The 21203-nt window shown below is 31.9% G+C and overlaps 1 protein-coding gene across 1 annotated transcript; it reads left to right on the forward strand.

The window, feature by feature from the left end:
• Nucleotides 1-13201: 13201 nt before the first annotated feature.
• Nucleotides 13202-20127, forward strand: LOC139484251 (uncharacterized). Its single transcript, XM_071267987.1, has 5 exons — nucleotides 13202-13221; nucleotides 14254-14309; nucleotides 15162-15270; nucleotides 17434-17507; nucleotides 19730-20127. Exons 1-5 carry the CDS (start codon nucleotides 13202-13204, stop codon nucleotides 20113-20115), a joined length of 645 nt encoding a protein of 214 aa, XP_071124088.1. The 3' UTR covers nucleotides 20116-20127.
• Nucleotides 20128-21203: the final 1076 nt, after the last annotated feature.

Raw genomic sequence — 21203 nt, forward strand, 5'->3', positions numbered from 1 at the left:
CAATACACCTTGAAAATTAGGTCAAGGACAAAAGACGTATGACAGATTGAAACTTTGTAAAACAAAAGGTATCTGCATACAAGATGTGAGGCATCCAAATTTTCTACATTCTGAAAAATAAATCATTATACAAATAGTTGATGCTAGAATATGATAATTTTATTCTGTCATTTATGGTATTAAATGAACTGTCATGCTTTCATAGTAAAATAAACCTGACATTGAAAGCGTCCTGTATTTTCACTACTTTTTACATCATACAACAAAGACCAAGACATTTCAAAAGAAGTTGTATCAGAATGAAGTTGGAGCACATTGAAAATTGGTACAGTTTTCCCCCTGTTTACCGTACTGATTAAAAACCTAGAATCATACATGACATAAGTAAGATAAGATTTCTAATATTTTAAAGATATACCCAATAATAAGACCTTACATGACTAACACCACTATAGTAATTCACTCATGAAACGAGGAAAAGATTTAAAAACACTAAATACAGAAGACCAAAGAATAAGCAACACCAACTCCACAAAAAAATGAGTCCACTTCTTGGGCTCATGCATATGACTGCCGCTGATAAGCAAGGTTCTGAATGGAGTTTTCACAGAACACAGAAACGTTTGAACAATAGATAAAGAATAGATAATAGAGGCCCCTCATGGGGGGTCCTAGTAATCACATAATCACCATTTTTTTGCCAATATAATCACTTAATCATTAAATATTTGCTTATCTTTAGTAATCAAATAATCATAAACTAAAAATACAGTCCTAGGTAATCAAATAATCATGAAATATTTGCCTTAATAATCAAATAATCATTAAAAAAACGGCCAAGTAATCACATAATCAAAAACCCCATGAGGACCCTCATAATATATAGAGATTACAAAAATACAGAATACAGAAAAAATGGCCAAAAAAATATGGACATGAAGACCACAATCCAGACCCTGAGAATAGAATTTTATAGTATTTTATAACCAGATAACAACCATTACCGTATGGTCGGTTATAAAAGGCCCTGACATGAAAAATATGAAAAAAATCAAATAATAAAAGTAACGGCATAATTATTAACAAAGCAATCTACGAAAATCAAATATGAACAAATACGATTGTGACGTTGATAACCTGTTTCCGTAGTTTTTAATGATGACGTCAAATGTATATATGTATAATGCCTCCGTTATCCGAAGAACTCCTCGAAAGCTGCGAGGGTACACTGACATTCATGTACACTCCCTATCGGGATTAATGGAGATGTGACCCTAACGTATATTTATACGACAATTATTTTTACAAGGACAATCACTTTACTCTAAACTCTAAATGCTTTAGTTTCAGAGATGTATTTAAAGCCGAAAAATGCATTTACCCCCTATGTTCTATTTTAAGCCATGTGGACCAAGTTGACGGTTAGCAGGCAAGGTCATACATAGGATACCTTTTAAAAATAGATACCTTAATGATGATAGTGGCCAAGTTTGGTTAAATTTGGCCAATCAGTTTAACCCTTTAACATTCAAGGATTTTTTACCTTTTCTTCCCGAATAAAGGATATCTGTTTTCAATCAATTGCACATTTCGATAAAAAGCTCACTCAAAGGACAAGTTAGACTCATCTGATAGATAATTGACCAAGGTTTCAGGAAAACTTGATTTAAGGAAAATAATTTCTTACGTTGGTCACGTGATATCCCTCAAAAGTCACGTGACATGCTGAATTAAAGTGACAAAAATGTACAATTCAAGCGGAAAAGCGGTTTTACAGACATTTAGTGACAAAAATAGAACATAGTTTTAGTGTTAAATTAATGCAAGAAGACTTTCGGAAACGTTATCGGTGAAAACTTTATACAGAAAGATGCAAAACTTGTCTGATTGGTAGAAATATCAAGACTCGAAACATCGAAAAATAGTGGATTTTTTTGAGAATTTTTGTCATAGTCAAATAAATGGCCCAAGTTTATGTTAAAGATGTTCTATTCATAACTGCTTACAGAATAAGCCTTTAGGATAGAATTTTGAGTAAATATTGAATGAAAATCTGGTATTTTTGAGTGCCCAGGCTAAGAATGTAACAAAAACAGAGAGAGGGGAGAAAAAGGGGGGGGGGGATTTTTCTTTTTGATGTAAATCATGTATTTCAGTTGTCTTAATTGAAATTGAAAGTTAATTTTTTCATCCTCCGGCAGTGAGGTTTGAACCCGCGATCATCCGGGTGATAGACTGTGCATCTTTCCACTGAGCCACAGAAACCATTGGAAAACTTATGAAATTTAAGCATATAAGTCACCTTCTCTGTAAGACTAGAAATTAATGTTGGGAGAACATAATCAAACTTCGTTTTCTTAAGAAGCTATTTTTTGAAAATTATTATTTTTTGAAGCAAATTTGTAAGAAAGTTATTCAGAAATGTTCGTTTTTTCGTCTATATGTCACTATTTCTATACCTTGGCGATACGATATCCAACACCCTCATAACCAGACACTAAAGAAACAAAGATTTGTTATTGCTATTTCGACTTGGCTAACAATTTTTAACACATTTTGGATGTTCTCATCTCTTTTGCTATAAAAACTGACAAAACAAAACATGAAAATTCCTTGTAATTTGAGTTTGTTTCAGTGTTGATACTCTATGAATCAGATTTTTTGTATGTGTATGAGTTTTACTTATACAGTTTTGATAGTATTCTTGTAAATGATCACGGCACAGTTATCAAAATTGTCATTTTAAAACAAAAAACAGCAACAATTTGTCTTGTGACATTTTGTGAAAATATTCTATTTAAAAATAGAAATAAAACAGTTTTCCCCCAAAAAAATCTTGTCAATATAGGGCAAATTGACATGATGCATTGCATTTTGTTGGTTTCAGACACCAAAAATCAAGTTGGTGGTATACTGATCTTCAATTTGAGCCCACAACCACATATGTACGTTAAAAATTGTCAACGATACAAAACTTCATGCAAACTACTCCGCCACAAATTTTGCTTATCGGTCAAATTGACCGGTAGGAACGCTAAAGGGTTAAAGGAGAAGTTGTACAGAGGACGTAATTTTATGAGATAACAGTCTTAAAATTTCCGGCATGCAATTTTTAAATCGAAAGTTTGATATTTAATAAAGGAATCAGACTGATGCCGGCAAAATTCTTGATTTAAGACTGACTTTCTTCCACCTGTTCACATATTTGTTTGTTTGCATTGAATTGCAAGTGCACCATAGAGATAAAATCACATTTTGGCCTTATTGATTGAACGAATTCATAGAACCACGAGCATGACTTCATATAAAACCGGGATTTCTATGAGTGAAAGAAGTCTCAGTATAAAGTAACTATATATATAAGTATAGATGAAGTATGATTGCTTAGGAGACTATATATAGTCAACCTGAGATCGAAAGACATGAAAGTTAGCAAATATATAAGTCACAGTGCAGCCTTCATGTTCCGTTTCTGTTCATCGTCTTCTCCAAAAATATATACTTGAAAATGTTATAAACTGAAATGCCTGTACCAGAGACATATCTGGTCTCTGTCTGTACACGTGTTATCCATTCGTTTGCTGTGCTCGAGCTATTGATTTTGCCATTTGATAAGGGACTTTCTTAATTTAATTTTTACTTGAATTTATCTGTATTTTTGTTATTTTTCATTCTTTTTTTTTTTATATATATAAAACATCAGTATAGATGATTCGTGTAGAGGTCAATCCTTTGAAGTTTCAACTTTTTCAGAACTTCACATAACTTTCACTTGAAATTTTCTAAAACATCTTTAAAAGGTTTCTTTTGTAGAACTTTCACGTTACAATTTATTTTGTATCTTACAAATCGAGATATAATGTTTAAAATGATATTTAAATATGCTAACATACTTGAATTATGATGCGGAAAATTACTACATTATAAAAACATAACATTTCTTGCATGAAAAAAGTTCAAAGTTGAATAGTACTATTAAACCTCCCATATAGAATTAAAAGATTTTAAACTTAAAAAGATGAAAGGTTTAAGTAATTTTCTAAATTAAGCAGCATCCGAGTTTATTTAATCATTTCAACATATTCAATGTAGATAAATGATGATGACTTGAAAGCTTGTTTTATAATGTGAGTCAGGAAACTGTTTAGTTCAGTGGTTGTCGTTGGTTCATGTCTGTCATGATATTAGTTTTTTCGTGGATTGTTTTGTTAGTTTTTCCCTTTATTTTTTTGCCATGGGGACTTTTATCGATGACTATGCAGTATTGTGTTTTCCTCGTTGTTGAAGACTATATATATATACGATGACATAAAATTGCTTATATCCACTCATTTGAACTCGTCTTGATTGTTGTCTCATTGACAGGCATACCAAATATCCTTATTCTTATATATCTATTATAAATTGATTGCAATACAAAATTGATTGATTGATTGTGTTTAACGCTACTTTCAGTAATAATGGCTATATCGTGATGGACAGCTTACATTGGCAGAAAAAAATCAAGAGTGGCCGGAGAGATATGTCGACTGTCGGCAGGCAAAGTGATGATCTTAGTTGATTAAGAATGTATTAAATACATGAATCATATGATGCGACCACCAGTCAGTCATACACGAAAGAATACAAGTATTTTATAGAAGTCTTTTGGTTTTTGTCGTTGGGTTTGAATTTTTCTCCAAATCTCCTTTTATGAATAAGAGCATGTGGGAAAAGCTGGCTGTTTTCGTATTATGTACTTAATCATGTTAAATGGCATTTACCTGAATGACAAAGTTTATAAACTATAAGTCATGAAGAAAAATCAGCGCGTCAGACTATAAACAAATTTAAAACGTGTGATCTTCCAACCAGCATTGGTCGATATCTCTGCTTGTAGACTGCTTGCATCCACGGGTATCATCAGCTGACTATATATATATGACTTGCTTTTGTACTGACATGATGTATTATTAAATTCTCTATTGATGAACTGAAAATCATAAAGAAAGTAAGGTCCAACTCTCTCAGAGAAAGTAAACCGAAGATGGATTTGGATATAACCTTTTAAAGTTTTCTTTGGTCATATAGATGGATCGGAAAGAAAGGAACATACAAACAGACAACAGCAATAAACAAAAAAAAAAACCAATTCACACCATGAATGGATTCATATGCTGCAAAAGAGTAAAACGTTTCTATTCGGCGGAATACATATATATCTTCGTTGTACGCAAATGTGTTGATGGCTGTCTCTGTATGTGTATCCATGGGTTTCTCTAGCTTACTTGGTGATGACAAACTGTTTTCCTTAGTGGTCGAAAAAGTACTGGCAATGTTAAGTTTTATTTTATAATTTCTGTAACCGGCATACCATCGAGAGATGACAAATACCAGAGTTTTCATGTTATGACTAAAAAAATCGACTAAAAAAGTTTGTTCCAGAAATGAACCAATGTGACCGCCTACCTGTTTGATACCTTAAAATAAATTAAGTAACAATCAAATTTTAGTTGCATAGGTCTGTAGAATATTATCTACTAAGATGCTTGCTTCAGACATTTGTCTTTTTCTGTAACAGAAAATAGAAACCAGACCCGTACTTTTAATAACAAAGGCATTCACTTTAAAAAGTTCTTGTTCTGTAAATTATCCAAAAATGAGATATTTTATTAGACAGTTTTATACAGGTGAGATTCTAGTATAATCTTTATTGTATTCAAGTAATCTTCATTTTATTCATTCCCAATTAGTATGCACCACATGTAACAGTGGGCAGGGCGACATTTCAAAGGTCACAATACACCAATGCTACTCATATGATGATCACTTAATTAACTTTCAATTTAACAAACAAAATCACTTTTATTTCACTGTCAAATTAAGTTTTCATTTAAGCAAAACTTGTTGACCATGCAAACAGACTTTATTATTTTCGCGTTTTCAATTGCTGACTCTCAATTAAAACCACACATTGACCATTGTACGTTTAGTGTCCAGACGTCGTGTCTGAAATTCAAATATGACAATGCCGTATCTGTAATTAAATTTTAGGATACTTGAAAGATGGTCTCATTTGAATCACCCTTTCTTAATTTTTCTTTAGATTTTATTTATTAAATCCGTCGCTTGCTTTCTTTTGATCTGAACGTTCCTTGTTTGGAATTAAACTGACATGTAAGTTAGAGTTCAGATATTCAAGTGTTTTACAAAATGGTTGCTTAAATTATCTTTTTATTTCGGACATCCCGTTGGGATTGGTCAATCTTTGGAAGCTATGTTATCGATCAGAAGTTGATTCATCACACATTGCATTAACGTTCAGTTGCATGCATGTGAAATAACCAGAATTCAGTTAAATACTATATACTGTTCTACAAACATGTCGAATCATGTTGATGTTGGACTGCTGTCTAATGAACATGCGTTTCTCTTTTTTTATAAAGGAAATATGAGACCTGCTCTGCACTAGACTGGCAAGCTTCGTGGGTGGATGTTAACATGCTTGTTCACAATGAAAAGATCTGTAACCCTACCAAAACATATTATTTTGACAACGAACCGACCAGTTTGTGCTCTTAATCGAGCTTGACAGAGAGACAGCACATTTATAAAAGTCTTTTGTATGAAGTCCTAAAGTTCAAAACCACGATCTCACACATTTTTAAGGCTAACAAACTGCATGGAGAGCCGCACCGAGACGACATCAAATTATTTTAAAACTTAAAAACTTTAGCATTCAAAAAAGAGGTATAAGGTATTCGGCCCTCAACAATGAAAACCACCTAACGTATACAGTCGGCCTACAAGTCCCCGGAGACAAGAAAAATGTTAAACAATTCAAATGTACGAAAAAAAAAAATACGACAGACATGAACCAATGACAACCATCGAACTACATGCTCCCGACTTGGAGCAGGCACGGACAGAATGTGGCGGGGTCAATTATGTATTTAAGCGCTTAACACGCCCTCAACCTAGTTGGGACAGTGATACAACAGCATACCACTAGAACACACTATAAAAGTATGTTGCAATTCTCGACATAAAATAAAAGTAAATGTGCAGACAATTTTTTGAAAATGGTTTCTTAACCATTAAAAAATGGTTTCTTAACCATTAAAAAAGAAGATATGGTATAATTGCCAATTAGATAACTCTTCACAAGAGACCAAAATAACAGAAATTAACAACTAAAGGTCACCATACGGCCTTTAACAATGAGCAAAGTCCATACCGCATATATGTTTATTTCTTTAACAAAGAGGTATTTCTGAACGCAAAATACTACAGACAAATGACATTGTGTGCGCATGATTCCTTTTTCGAACTCTCATTTCCAGTCATTAACATATGGTCACAACACTAAGACAATATTATACCCTTATTTCAAGTCAAATTACGGTTCTGTGTTTTGAACTTGATTTTAATCAAAACAAAGCAATGAGAATCTAAGTATAATAGATACTTCCGTTATTAAATAATCACGAAAAGCAATAGCTTAAATATTTTTTTAATCAAAAGATCAATTAAAACAAGTAAATATAATTTAAAATTAATGTTCATTTGAGAATGTAAAAAAACGTTGAAACCTCTTCCAAATGCCTTTCTTTTTCTTTTGTTCTTTATTTCTTTTATCTCTCGTTTTGCTAATGTCCAAATTCATAGATGCCCACTGTGGACTAGTTAGAAAGGCATCTAATTCACCTTCTCTGTATAGTTCTGCGAGAAGGAATACAATATATTCTGTGTTGTCAAATTTCCAATCTTTCATTGCCTTTTCTTCAATATTTAACTTATCTTTCAAGGTCCGATTCATAACTCTGCAACATTTTTTAACTTTCTTTTTCTTCTTCTTTTTCGTCACTTCAATAGTTGTAATTTTCATTGCGGCTGACACTTCATCTTGTTGTTTCATCGCCAAAAAAATAGTAATATATGATATCTGGAATTGTTTTTCGCCAACGCTTCGCCTCGTGTTGATTTGCACGGTTGACCCTTCAACTTCGTCTTCTTTCCTTGTGCTTATTCCAAACTTCCATTCTATTTTTTCGTTTAATTTATCAACAACGTTTTGACCATGTGTCTGTTCCACAGCCATTTTTACACGTTACTAACATAAGTGATGCGACGTCATAGTTCATTGCCAGGAACTGAAACAACGCCATCAGCGCATGCGAATAAATAAATGCTTTGACTGCTGATTTTGATGTGCATGTAAATACATGTATATGTGGACACAGTTTAAATCTAGTATTTATAGTAATAACTTATGATTATGTATGGTGTTTTAAACATATTTCACCGATTTTTAACTAAAGAAGTAAAAACTGCATTGATTGATTGACTGTTAGTTGCTAAACATCCAGTGGCAAATATTTCATGCATATTCGGGACGAGTACAACCGTATGAAAACATTTCTTAAATCCAAACATGAAAAAAAACACGTTTTGAACACTAGCTGAATCAAAACCGAAAAAAAGGAACTTTGTTCGTGTAGAAAACGGGACATTTACAAACATATTAAGACTACAAAAGATTGGATCGACATATGAACCAACATAAGAAATAAAAAAATGAACAAATAGCAATAAAAAAACGCGGTATTTAACTACGAAGGAAAAAAAAACAAAAAAAAACACAATTTTTTACGTTTAAATATATTATTTTAAATTAAAAGTAAAAAAAGTCATGGTGTTATCAAATATTTGTTTCAGGCATGCATTTTATAAATGCTCAACAACTGTGTTCAGCTTTACGTGATATGTAAAGCGTGTTTTCGACTGAATAAAAACTATTATACCAAGTTATGTACTTCTAGTCAGCTTTAATTTCATACACATCACGCAACTTGCTTACCATATAATTGTTTTTTAAGCTTTTTATGTTAATATAATTTAATTGTCGACTCAAAAAAGTGACAAAGATTTATGAATATTATAATTTCAGACACACGACATTAATTATATGTCTTGCGCTTGAGTTGGTGTATTTATGATTATATAAAGACACACCTCGATTCAGCATTTTTACTGTGCTGGGGAAACAAGAGTTGGATATTTCTATCATTTAGTTTGGGCGGATGCTTAGGGTTTGAATCCAAATCGACAAAAAAAATATTGTAGTTTATAGTCCAATGACATATATTTCATGCGTATTCGTGACAAGAATAAATTAAACTAACAAAACATGTTTCAGGGTATTCGTGCGGGATGCATGGAAGACAATAAATTTGAACTGGATATCACTTCGAGGATAAGCTTTTTAGGGACAATATAAGCTAGCCAAGGTTTACGATCAGAGGAGGGGAATGGATCGTGACCCTGCTATTTTTAGCTGATATTTTTTTTAACTTTGTTGCGACAGAATGAAAATCAATATTATGCAATACAAGACGCTTCTCCGTGGTGAAAAAATAGCATGCGTAACAACAGATGTAAATGAATATTCAATCCGCTAAAAACTACTCCTGACCCATTTAGACTCCACCCCTCCGGACGATATCAGATGGTCAAAGATGTTACAAATATACAATAAAGACCAGCACAGAAAAACTCTAGAATATGGAATAGAATTTAAAAAAAATAGTAACCTCTAAGATAAAATAAAAGAATTAAGTTAAAAAGTTTACTGAGATGTTAAAACATTTATAGAAAAGGAGCGACAACGAAACACGTTGTTTTTTGGTATTTTAATCATGATATGTACGGAGAGAATTAGTATACTAAGGAGACCTGATTTGATCTTATCTTTTTTCGAACATTTTTTTTAACATACATTTCGCGAAGATAAATTATAAAAAAAGTACATTCCACTAACTCCTTCAGTTAGTATGAGTACTCTATTGGTATCGACAAAAGTGAAACCCTCTTCTTTCCGTCCCCAATTATTAATAAAAGGAAAAAAAAACAGCAAAAAGAGACTACATCATAGGCTTCTGAGGAAAACATCCCCTACAAATACACAAAAGAAATGGAAAATACTGTAAATTGAGGCCTACGAATATAACACAAAGAGACGAAAAATGATTGCCAATGAGACAACTAAGAAATAGCATGAATAGATTCCTAATGAAGTGAATTTTACCATCAATATATATAGATAAGCTAATCTAGGATAAAGCAACGAATTTCATTTTACGTTTCCGGAGATAATTTTTTAATGTTATTTTCTAATCTGACATTTTAGAAAATAGATGGTTTAGAAAGGAAGGGTGAAAGGAATTGTATACTTGTATATTGGAAATAACAAAAAAGTTTCCGATATGTTGCTGTTAAAAAAATTTAGTTCGTTTTTGTTTTAAATTTAAAAAAAAAAGGATTTTCTCAATAACAAAAGTCATGACCTCTTCTGAAAGAGGATTGGTCGGTATCTTAGCAAAATAGAAAATAAAGTTATCCCATAGTATGCTGGATCATTTGCTCTCCTGACAAGGTAAAAAAGAGGACTTAAAGAATTTCTTCTGTGACTTCAAGTATACAGATTCACGTGAATGGACAATAAAAAAGTTCAAGTAGAACTTAATGATATTCGATTCGACCATAAAATTTCAGACAACAAAAACAGCTGCATTGCTCTTGACAAAAATCGACCGCGTTGTCTTTAATTTAAATTTAAACACATTTTAAAGAGGTTCAAAACACTAAATGTGCCCAATGCCTAATTTATCATGAACATCGCGAAAAAATTACAAGGATTTCAATCGTAAATCTAGTTACAATTGATGTGTACTACTTTGGATACAAAATGGACAGTAATAAAAACAACAAATATGAGACATTAGAAACCTGTGGAATATTGGTGTTTCGGAAGATTTATTAATCTTTAATGTATCTTTAATGAAACCAAAATTCGATTTAATGATTTTAATGAAATTTAAATTGATAGAAACTAAAATTCGCAGACAAAATGTATATTCATGGCTGTCGAGACGTTTTCCGAAAAGTAACCGCTAACTATTATAACAGACAGAGGAGAGAACTAATTCAGTTCGGTACAGAAAGTATTGCGAAATAGTATAAATTGAGAGTATCATAACATCTAAAAATCTGACCAAACAACAGTCCTATTTCAACTTTTTGGTATCTCTATGCCGTCCTAGAGACCAGTGCAATCGTTAACTTTTTTTGGTTAAAACTGTTCTCTTATAGTATACCATACGATATCTGTGTTTTTGATATCCGGATTTAAATCTGCAGTTTCTGTATCATTTGGTCTTTAGTTTGGCCATGTTGGCATTCATACCACACCACTTATTTCAAATGTGGCAATACAGCTAAGTTAGAATTTAGTTGGTTTTGTCAGCTATAACATTCAGTAGACAGCTGTCACTCAATAATTTACAGTTCTCTGTCCGTTATTGAATTGATAAAAAAAAACTAAACAAATATCAAAATCAGTCAGCAACACATTTTCTTCATATATGATTTTGTATTTCTACACAGGAGCTGTATTATGGCGGAAAGGAAAATCATAGGATTTTTTGATTAGGAAATTTTGGTCCAGCGTGAGCTTTAATGGTCCAAGGCTCAATACCGTTATAACTTAGGAGCCTTTTACATTAGCTTTTGTTCAATGTGACGTTAATATAATTTACATCAACCGAAGCATATGCCCCTTTGGTTTTTTTTTTGCGTATTGATATTTTGTTATAAAAAAGATAAATCCATATACTCTCTTCTCCATAACATAATTATAACACGAAGGCGGATCTATCTAAAATTATCAATTCTAAGTTGCGTTCTAAGGAGTTTTTGAAAATATCATCCGTTATGTTCAAACCACATTTGCACAGTAAAAGATGGAGGTTAATCCCAAAGAAGACAATTGAATCAACAATACAGTACAACTCTAGACAAAGTTAAAATAAACTAATAAGTGCCTATAAAATTTGATGAATATAAATGGTTTTGTTCATGAACCAGGAGTTAACACAACCTGATATATGATATATACGTTTGTTTGAAATATTGCTTCACTGTAAAAGAACAAAGCGTTACAACTCTTGTCTATCTTTATAACATTTATTTATTTAGAATTCGTGTTGATACTTTTTACTGGCAAAAGAGAGACAACCCTGAATCACTCTCATTTCAAAAAAAAAAAAAAAAAAATGCACACTAATTATTTAAAACCAAATAAATGTATAGTAAAATTACTTTTATAATATCCATAATAATAATAAATTTAAAGAGGGTAACTCAATTAGAACTAGTCTAATTTTCATTGAGGCCCTCAAACAAAATACATGCATACAGTTAACATTCATACATTCATACATTAAAATACAATATATATTACAATATATATTACTAGTAATACACAATTCAATTATTCAAATATACAAATGGCAATAAATGGAAATATTTGATAAAGTTTTGTTTAATTTTCTTATTTTTACTACAAACAAAAAAAATAAAACAAATTATTTGACTTGCATATAATGTTCAAGAAAATGATTATAACAATGTTTCTTGAATAATTCCACATTACGACATTTTTTAAAAATTTTAAGTGGTAAATTATTAATTTAACTAAAGAGTATCTAAATACAAAAAAAAATATCTCCCGGTGTCAAATTTTTTATTCAAATTACAATTTGAAGGAAATTTATTGGTTTCAAGCTAAATATGTCATTTTGTGAGACTCTTTAATTCAGTATACAAATTACATGTTGCTGACAGTATTATCCATTCTAGGAGTAAACATATCCTGCCAAAAGAACTATCATTCATGTGTCTTTCAAGAAAGAATATCGTGATATTTTGTCAGCATTATTTAAAACAAAACTGAGCATCGCCGATGTCTTGACGACATTTTTTCTAGCTGATTTTTTTTTTAAAGGTGAATGATATTTTATACTATCTTCAGAAAATTCATGAGCTCCTGGTCTCGTATAATGATAAAGTTTCTTGTAACTAAAAGAATTTACGCAGTTCTGTTTGTCCTTTTATTTGAATTACTATTAGATGGAAGCTCAAACATATATAAAGTGCTGACATTGAAATACTCATAAAAGGTACACAAAAAGGCTGTAACATGACATAACAACTTAAAAGTATTCATCTTTGAATTCTCATTCGCCATTCAAACTATACATGTGTAGTCATGCATTCATGAATGCACTTCTCATTGCATTGAACGAAATCAAATCTTGGTCTATCAAACGTTTTTACAGATAAAAAAAAAACCGAACAGTGGTAACAGGAAGAAAATTACCAAATGGGACAACGTTTTAGAAGGCAAATGTTTTAAAATATGCTTTACGTGTGACCTATATATATAGTTGGTAATGTCTGTGTCATTTTGGTCTTTTGTGGATAGTTGTCTCATTGGCAATCATACCACATCGTCTTTTTTATATTTAGTTATAAATAAAACAGAAAATCGGAGAGAACTTTCTTATACAATCTATCATATGTGTGACAATTGGAAACTTGTTACCTTGATTTTTATATTCTTTTAATGGTTTAATTGTCAGAAAACAACAGTGCACAACATGATTTTTTTGTGTTATGAACATTTTAAAGTGATATTATTTTGTATTGGAAAAATATAAGGAGTGCTTATTTGTAATAGTTGGTGTATTATATACTTTCGTTATTACTGAAACTTGAAAAATTCCAAAAAGATAATTGAACTAAAAAATACCGGTGAACGTTGGAACCAGGAAGTTGATCGTTTTTTTATATTGTCTCATATATGAACTTTTTGAAAGCTACAACTTCCATAGTTCGAATTGACCTAGATAATTTCAATTATTTTTAATTGTTACTTGAATTTTAATTAAAGATATCTTTGCACTCAAACTATTAAATTTGTATCTTCAGATAACATTAATCGCTTATTAATAAACGTCTACCTCGCAATTCATTTTTTTCCCCAAATATTTCCTTGTCAAATCTACTTTGATATATAATAAATTTGTTTGATTCGGCATGCATTATGTCGTTGCTTTATTCTTATGTTTTTGTTTTTTGTATTGGTATTGATTATTGTAGAGGATTTAATTGTAAAAGGGTAACGACCAATGGGTTAGTATATTTTATAAACTAATATAATATTATCAATACTGAGCCAGGTAATTTGTTGTAGATACACATCATATAGAAGTTAACTTAATAATACCTTGCATTTCCATTTTAATATTTATAACGGATATACGGATTCAAGTTATAGCAGATTCAATCTAAAATACTGCATTTGATATTTTGAATATAAAGCTTTTGAGGCCTGCATTAATTATATCTACTTGTTTAAATTTATATTTTCAGTTCAATAGAAGAGATTTGTTGTAGCAATTTCGAGCTCAGGGACGGGATCTGTGTTGGTAAGATGATATATATTGCATAACCATTACAGTAAGAGTCCTCTTTCAAAACTAAGAATCGCCCCGAACATGCATGAATTATTTGCCACTGGACGTTAAGCAACAAAAAATCAACCAATCAATCAAAACCTAAAACGATGTGCTTGTGTGTGTGTGTGCGTTTAGGTTAATCCAGAAAAGTAATCAATTAATATTTTACATAGTTAACGAAGAACTGCAAAATTATCAAACACCCAAAATAATAACCACAATTTCTATTTACTATCGTGTCAATCTTTATCTATAGATACATATTTATACAAGTTATTAAGAAGTTTGAGATTTAACTCGTGAAATCCATAAATAATATAAATGATGTCGAAAGTAAAGCAGAGAATATCAATAGAAATTTCTCAACAAACGAAAACTGTGTGAAATTTATCACCATCAGAACTTGAGAAAGACGTTTTAAAATAATTATAGACCAATAGTTAAGCAAATTGGAAAATATTTGAAACAACTTGAAGAGAGGCGAAAGATACTAGAGGGACAGTCAAACTCATAGATCGAAAATAAACTGATAACGCCACGACTAACAATGAACAAGCCAAACAGACAAACAATAGTACACATCACACAACTTAGAAAACTAAAGACTTAGCAACACGAACCAAACCAAAAACTCGGGGTGATCTTAGGTGCTCCGGAAGGGTAAGCATATACTGCTCCACATGTGGCACCCGTTGTGTTGAAGTATTACGATTAAGAGAGATTCGGAAAATTATATATTTCTTTTAAATGAAGTAGATACATTTACGGTTTGTATATTTGGTTACCTCAAGTATTCTATACATATATTGATATTTATTCTAGAATGTAAAGTTGGTTTCTATTCAAAAGGCGGTAGAACTTGTTACATGTGCCCAGAATCAAGATATGGATACAAGTGTGGACGTATATGTAAATGCAGAACTACTGAAAGGTTTGAATATACGTATCATTTGTATCTCCAGCTGAATCAATGAAGGAAATATACTACATGTATGACATATAAAGTCTCTAACTTTAAAGTCTGAATATCGTTTGTCCATCTACGCATAATGCGATGAACATCAATATATGTCTCTTATTCGGAATAACCATCACGCTTTTTTTTTTTACCTCTGTTCATCTGACCTCTTGTCTTTGGACTAATTTGTGAGAGGTCCTTTCACAAGATAGTTGTTATTAAGTCTTGACCTTATATTTCTTTACTAAGGTTTCTCTAATAGTTAAGAGAATAAGGGGTATGATTGGATATTGAAGCTCCACTATGTTAGTTGTTTCTGGTCACATGTTGAATGTATTTGTTTACAATCCAGTTGATGTTGTTTGATTGCTATATTTTGTGTAAGACTAAAAAAAAAAAAAAATATGTAGAGTAACTACTCCTGAGTAAGCGTTAACCTCAAACGATTTGAAGGTATAGTAACGACGATGCGATAGTTATACTGCGCTATTTCTTATGTTTTAATGTCAGTCTTCGATTTATGAAATTTAAAAGTCTTTTGTCAAAGTTTAAGGTCGACACGAACAAGCATTACCATAAAACTATTGACGGAAACAAGTCTGCTATATTTTGTTAGCCCCTTTAAAGGAATTTGTGTATGCAGATGTCAGACGAATTTTCCAGCATACGATTCATTTAGTAGGGGTGGCTATTATTTGCGGTCTGAGTGTTTGTTGGTGCGGTCCATATTTTATGACATATTATGATTTCACGGTATTAGTTTTTATACGCCCGTCAAAATTTTTGACGGGGCGTTTAATGGTATACAAATGTCCGGTGTCCGTCCGTCTGTCCGTCTATCCGTCCGTCCGTCCGTCCGTCTGTCTGTCCGGCGTAAACATGTCGCACCGTAACTTGAGAACGACTTATCTAAATATCATGAAACTTAATATAGTTTTTTCTTATGATGGTTAACTGATCTGTATACCTTTTGGTGAAAATAAAATTAAAACTTTTTGAGTTACGGCACTTTGTAACTAAAACAGGGGAAAGGGGGGAGGGGGTCACATGTCGCACTGTATCTCAAAAACGATTTTTGATTATTGCTTTAAACTTTACACACTTTTTAGTTATATTAATCTTAAGATCTGTAAACGTTTTGGTGATGATTAAAAATTTCATTTTTGAGTTATTGAGTATTTTGTGTTAAAAAAGGGGGAGTTTTTTTTTACATGTCTCGCCGTATCTCAAAAATGACTTATGGTTATTGCTTAAAACTTTACACACTTCTTTGTTATATTAATCTTAAGATCTGTATACTTTTTGGTGATGATTCAAAATTTTATTTTTGAACTATTGAGTATTTTGTAGAAAAGGGGAGGTTTTTTTTTACATGTCGCGCCGTATCTCAAAAACAATTTATGATTATTGCTGTAAACTTTACACTCTTCTTTGTTATATTAATCTTAAGATCTGTATACTTTTTGGTTTTGATTCAAACTTTTATTTAAGTGATATTTAGTTTTTTGTAAAAAAAAAAAAGAAAAGAGGGGGGGGGGGGTTCACATGTCCCGCCGTATCTCAAAAACAATATATGTTTATTGCTTAAAAACTTTCTCAGAATCTATTTATGATTATTGCGTTAAACTTCCACACCAGTCGGGCGTATCATGCGCTTATAGCGCAGCTGTTTATTTATTATTAATAACAACAAAAATAGCACTGCCAACATCTATAGTAGTGAATATACAGTCATAAAATGAGAACTAGTCTTTTCAATATATATACCCCAAGGTTGACCGGGACCTAGAAGTATAGTCACAACTGGTCTTCCTCCGACCGTCAGTTAAACTTTCGCCAAAGTGGGGCGTCCCCTGTTTGGATGTGAGAGATGTACAAATTTGAAGCCACGTCCGGTCCGAATGGGAACGTAACATCCAATGCCTCGTAAAGAGAGTGCATGCTCTCTGCACGTTAAGACCCGTTATCACAACTTTTTAAGGGGTGTGTTGGTGACCAGTTACAAGGCTAGATTTCTTTTTCTATCCAATATACCTTCATTCCCGTGGCAGTCTAAATTTTTCCGACCTTAATCTCGGAAGCATCTATTACAAAACCTACATGTTGTATAAACCGTTTATTTTTTTAATTTTTCAGATGCGACCATGAAGTAGGATGTGTCCAGGTATTAATTAGCACAGAAGCTGTCTTACCAGATGATCATACTGAAGGTATTAATGCTTATGTTCATTTGTTCTCCAACTACAGTCCTGCCCAAAGCATAATCCTTCAACGCATAATCATGTCCATTATTAAAATCGACCTTTAAATGTATAAAGTAAAATCACAAATATACTGAACTTAGAGGAAAATCAATTCGGAAAGTCCATAATGACATGGCAAAATCAAAATACAAAACGCATCAAAAACGAATGGACAAATTATGATCCTTCATATTTTGAATTTCGAAAGAGAATCAAAGAAATTATTCAACTTTATAAGTATATAGTAGACACCTAAGACTAGTTACGTTCTTTAAAGTTTTATTTCAAAAGCTAGATATATTTGTTCAAAAGAACTCCAGCGAAATGAAGCTGAACATAAAAGCAATATTGTTATTCTAATTTATAACTGTATTAAAACAATAGAAAATATTAAAGCTCCTACATAAGACACACACTTCATCAAAGATACAAAGCTTGTGAAATTCGTTACACAAGACGCGTATAGCGTCTACATGAGACGCGTATTTCGTAGACGAAATACGAGTAGATCGTCTACAAAAGACGCGTATTTCGTCTAAAAAGACGCGTATTTCGTCTACAAAAGACGCGTCTTTCGTTTTCACAAGACGCGTACGTCGTCTACACAAGATGAGTATTTCGTCTGCATGCTCGATCAAAACAGTTGGAAGGCTAATTAAATAGGAAATTATAGAGCATTTGAAAAAACACCTCCCTCAAAAATTCTTAGTAATACAGAATGTGATTTCAGTGTTTTCATTTTTCATAACTGTTATAGTTTGTACACTATGTTACAGTCAAGCTTAATTCAACGAGCAAAATGTATTTGTACTTAAACCCAATTGTGACATTTTACTTGGTATAGATCCGCGTTACGAACATTATTATTAGATTGTACATAAGAAAATATCTGTACCAAGTCAGGAATATGACAGTTGCTATCCGTTCGTTTGATGTGTTTGAGCTTGTAATTATGCCATTTGATTATGGACTATCCGTTTCCTCAGAGTTAAGTATTTTTTTTAATTTTAGTTTTATGCATAACAGAGTTGGCACCTGTTTTCGTTCTTATCGGTATCATGAGTTCCCCAAGTTTTTGTTTTTATCTTGATTTATTTTCGTTATGGATACCTACAAAATGATAAGCGGTAATAACATTAATGACAAAATGCGCAATATGCTCAGTTTTTGCGTAATTTATATGTCTATGTTGTCCAAAATTTGTCTGCGTCGTCAGGACACGAACAAGTAAACAATATATATTCTGAGAGACTGCCAAACATGAGATTTTGTTGGTATATTAGGCATCTATAGGTATATAAACCCTTAGTGTAGAACTGCAAACTCTTGTTTTAAAATGCAATAACTGGGATGTTACCTTTCACATAGCATCGGATTAACATTCCCATTCCGACCGGATTCGGATGCGTATCTATAATTCCCTTTTTTGTACATAACATGGTTGTTCTAATGCATCATCGTTTTTAACGTTCATTTTGATGGGTTGAAGTTACTAATTTGCATACTATCAATTCGCAATTTATGCTACGAAAATGTATGCGAAAGCACAGACAACGTATGTCTGATTTTAAATGTATGAATTAATGTTGCTTTATGTTAGTTTCAATAGCATGATGATATCAAACGCGTTGCCAGTAAACCTAATATGCGACAATCAAATCACAAATTGATGCCGTCGGAGCTTACAATTCAATGCAGTTATCTCCCAAGTGATGGGTTACTTCTTTCTGACTGTTACTTAATTAAGTACCTCCTGAATTTTAAAATGTGCTGAATGTTATTATAGGAACAGGAGTTTTATAAAGGATGCCACCGACTTGTAATGAAAATCTTAACAACCCCAAAATATGATTTCCTCTGGAAATCTGTTATCTGTATTTATTCTTCTTATAAATGTATACATATGTAAAGAACAAACCAAGTGCTTCACAAATAAAGCAGGAATCTCATGTGCAAGCAAATACATTTTTTCCATCTTTTTCTTTAATACCGACTCCTGACTGTAAGTCATATGATTTTTGAAAAACTTATTATTTAGTCATATCGTTAGAAAGCCATGAAAAAAACCGTGTCTTTTAGTTTTACAGTATCAATATATTTATAAACTTAAATAATAAACATACGTCTTTTTTAATATTCTCATAAAAAATTATTCATTTACTCTGTAGTATATTTACATCTTTTGATAGGTACTGATGTTATGCCACTATCGCTACTTCACATCGTAAACATCAGCATTGTTTCGATATTATTTCTGCTACTAGTATGTGTCTCTCTTATGTATGTTTGTTGGAAATATGAAATATCTTGCAAGAAACGAGAAAGAAGAACAGTTCAATCTAGCACAAATCATACCAATAGATCTCGAAACCATGCACACCAAGGAGAGGCTCACGAGTACGTTGAAATAAATGATGGAAGATTGAATAGGGGATCCTCAATATATTATATTCATCGCGCGAGAAACAGTGGAAGTTCGACTAGGGGTAGCGGCATTTGTGGAGTAGACAGTGATGGATATCTGAATCCCTATCATGCGCTTAAATCAAATGAAATCGAGATGGATTATGCATAATATTCTTCGCAATCATGCACATGAACCAGTTTCACACATACACAGGATAACACAGTTTACATCCAACTTCATAGATAAAAATAAAGTTTTTTTTACTCTTATGTTTCTATAATTACGTTTTCAACATTGCTTCTTTCTGTACTGTTACTACGTTGGTGTATGAAGGGTTATAAAAAGTACAGTATATGATATTGTTTGTAGAACGGCGCAATTTTTGTTAGAATGTTTAAGATTATGCACATTTCTTAACTATACCAGACACGTTTTCCTATAACAATGAGAAAGACATCCTATATTCGAGTTGTATATAGTAAACAAGGTTTTTATGGTGATGTTGTATGTTGTTAGTTTTGTAATATTGGTCGCCATCATAATGATCTGTTCTAAGTGCATCTAGAATCGGTCTAATTGTTAATAGCATGATTGTCAATAAACTCATCATAGACGCCAGACGCGCGTTTAGTCTACAAAAGACTCATCAGTGACGCTCGAATCCAAAAAAGTTAAAAAGGCCAAATAATTGTTTGTATAAAACATGAATTGGTAAAATTGGCTTTTCCCTAAAAAATAAAGGTAGTAGAATCCAAATTATTAAAATAAAAATATGTTTTATATTCCCTTAAGCCCTATGTTTACAAGGAAGAAAATACATCTGGTCCAATAGTACAAATATGTTGATCTTTGATCGCTGACTTTGTTGCATTATAATGCATTGTTTTTGTTTTGTTTAACAATGATAAGTGACCTTAAGTTATTGTACTTTGTCCAAGAAAATAAAAATCTACTGAGTATATATTGAAATTGTTAATTTTTTGAAACAATTAAACGATAACTGACTTTTATCGTTGGACTTTGCCAAGATCATATCAACCTGAATAACCAACTGTGTGATAAAACAATGACGTATACATCACATCGTATTTTTTTCATTTATATGTATATACATGATTTGTTTCAAACTTAGACCACACATGTTAGAATTTTGATTTGCTTCAGCACTCGAATTCTGTGCAAGTTAAATAAACACCCACTTGAAATCTCGAAAAAGCATATACAATGCAAACACAATACGTAACACCATAAGCAAA

The sequence above is a fragment of the Mytilus edulis genome, chromosome 8, assembly GCF_963676685.1.
Source record: "Mytilus edulis chromosome 8, xbMytEdul2.2, whole genome shotgun sequence".
In the NCBI taxonomy this organism is placed as follows: Eukaryota; Metazoa; Mollusca; class Bivalvia; order Mytilida; family Mytilidae; genus Mytilus; species Mytilus edulis.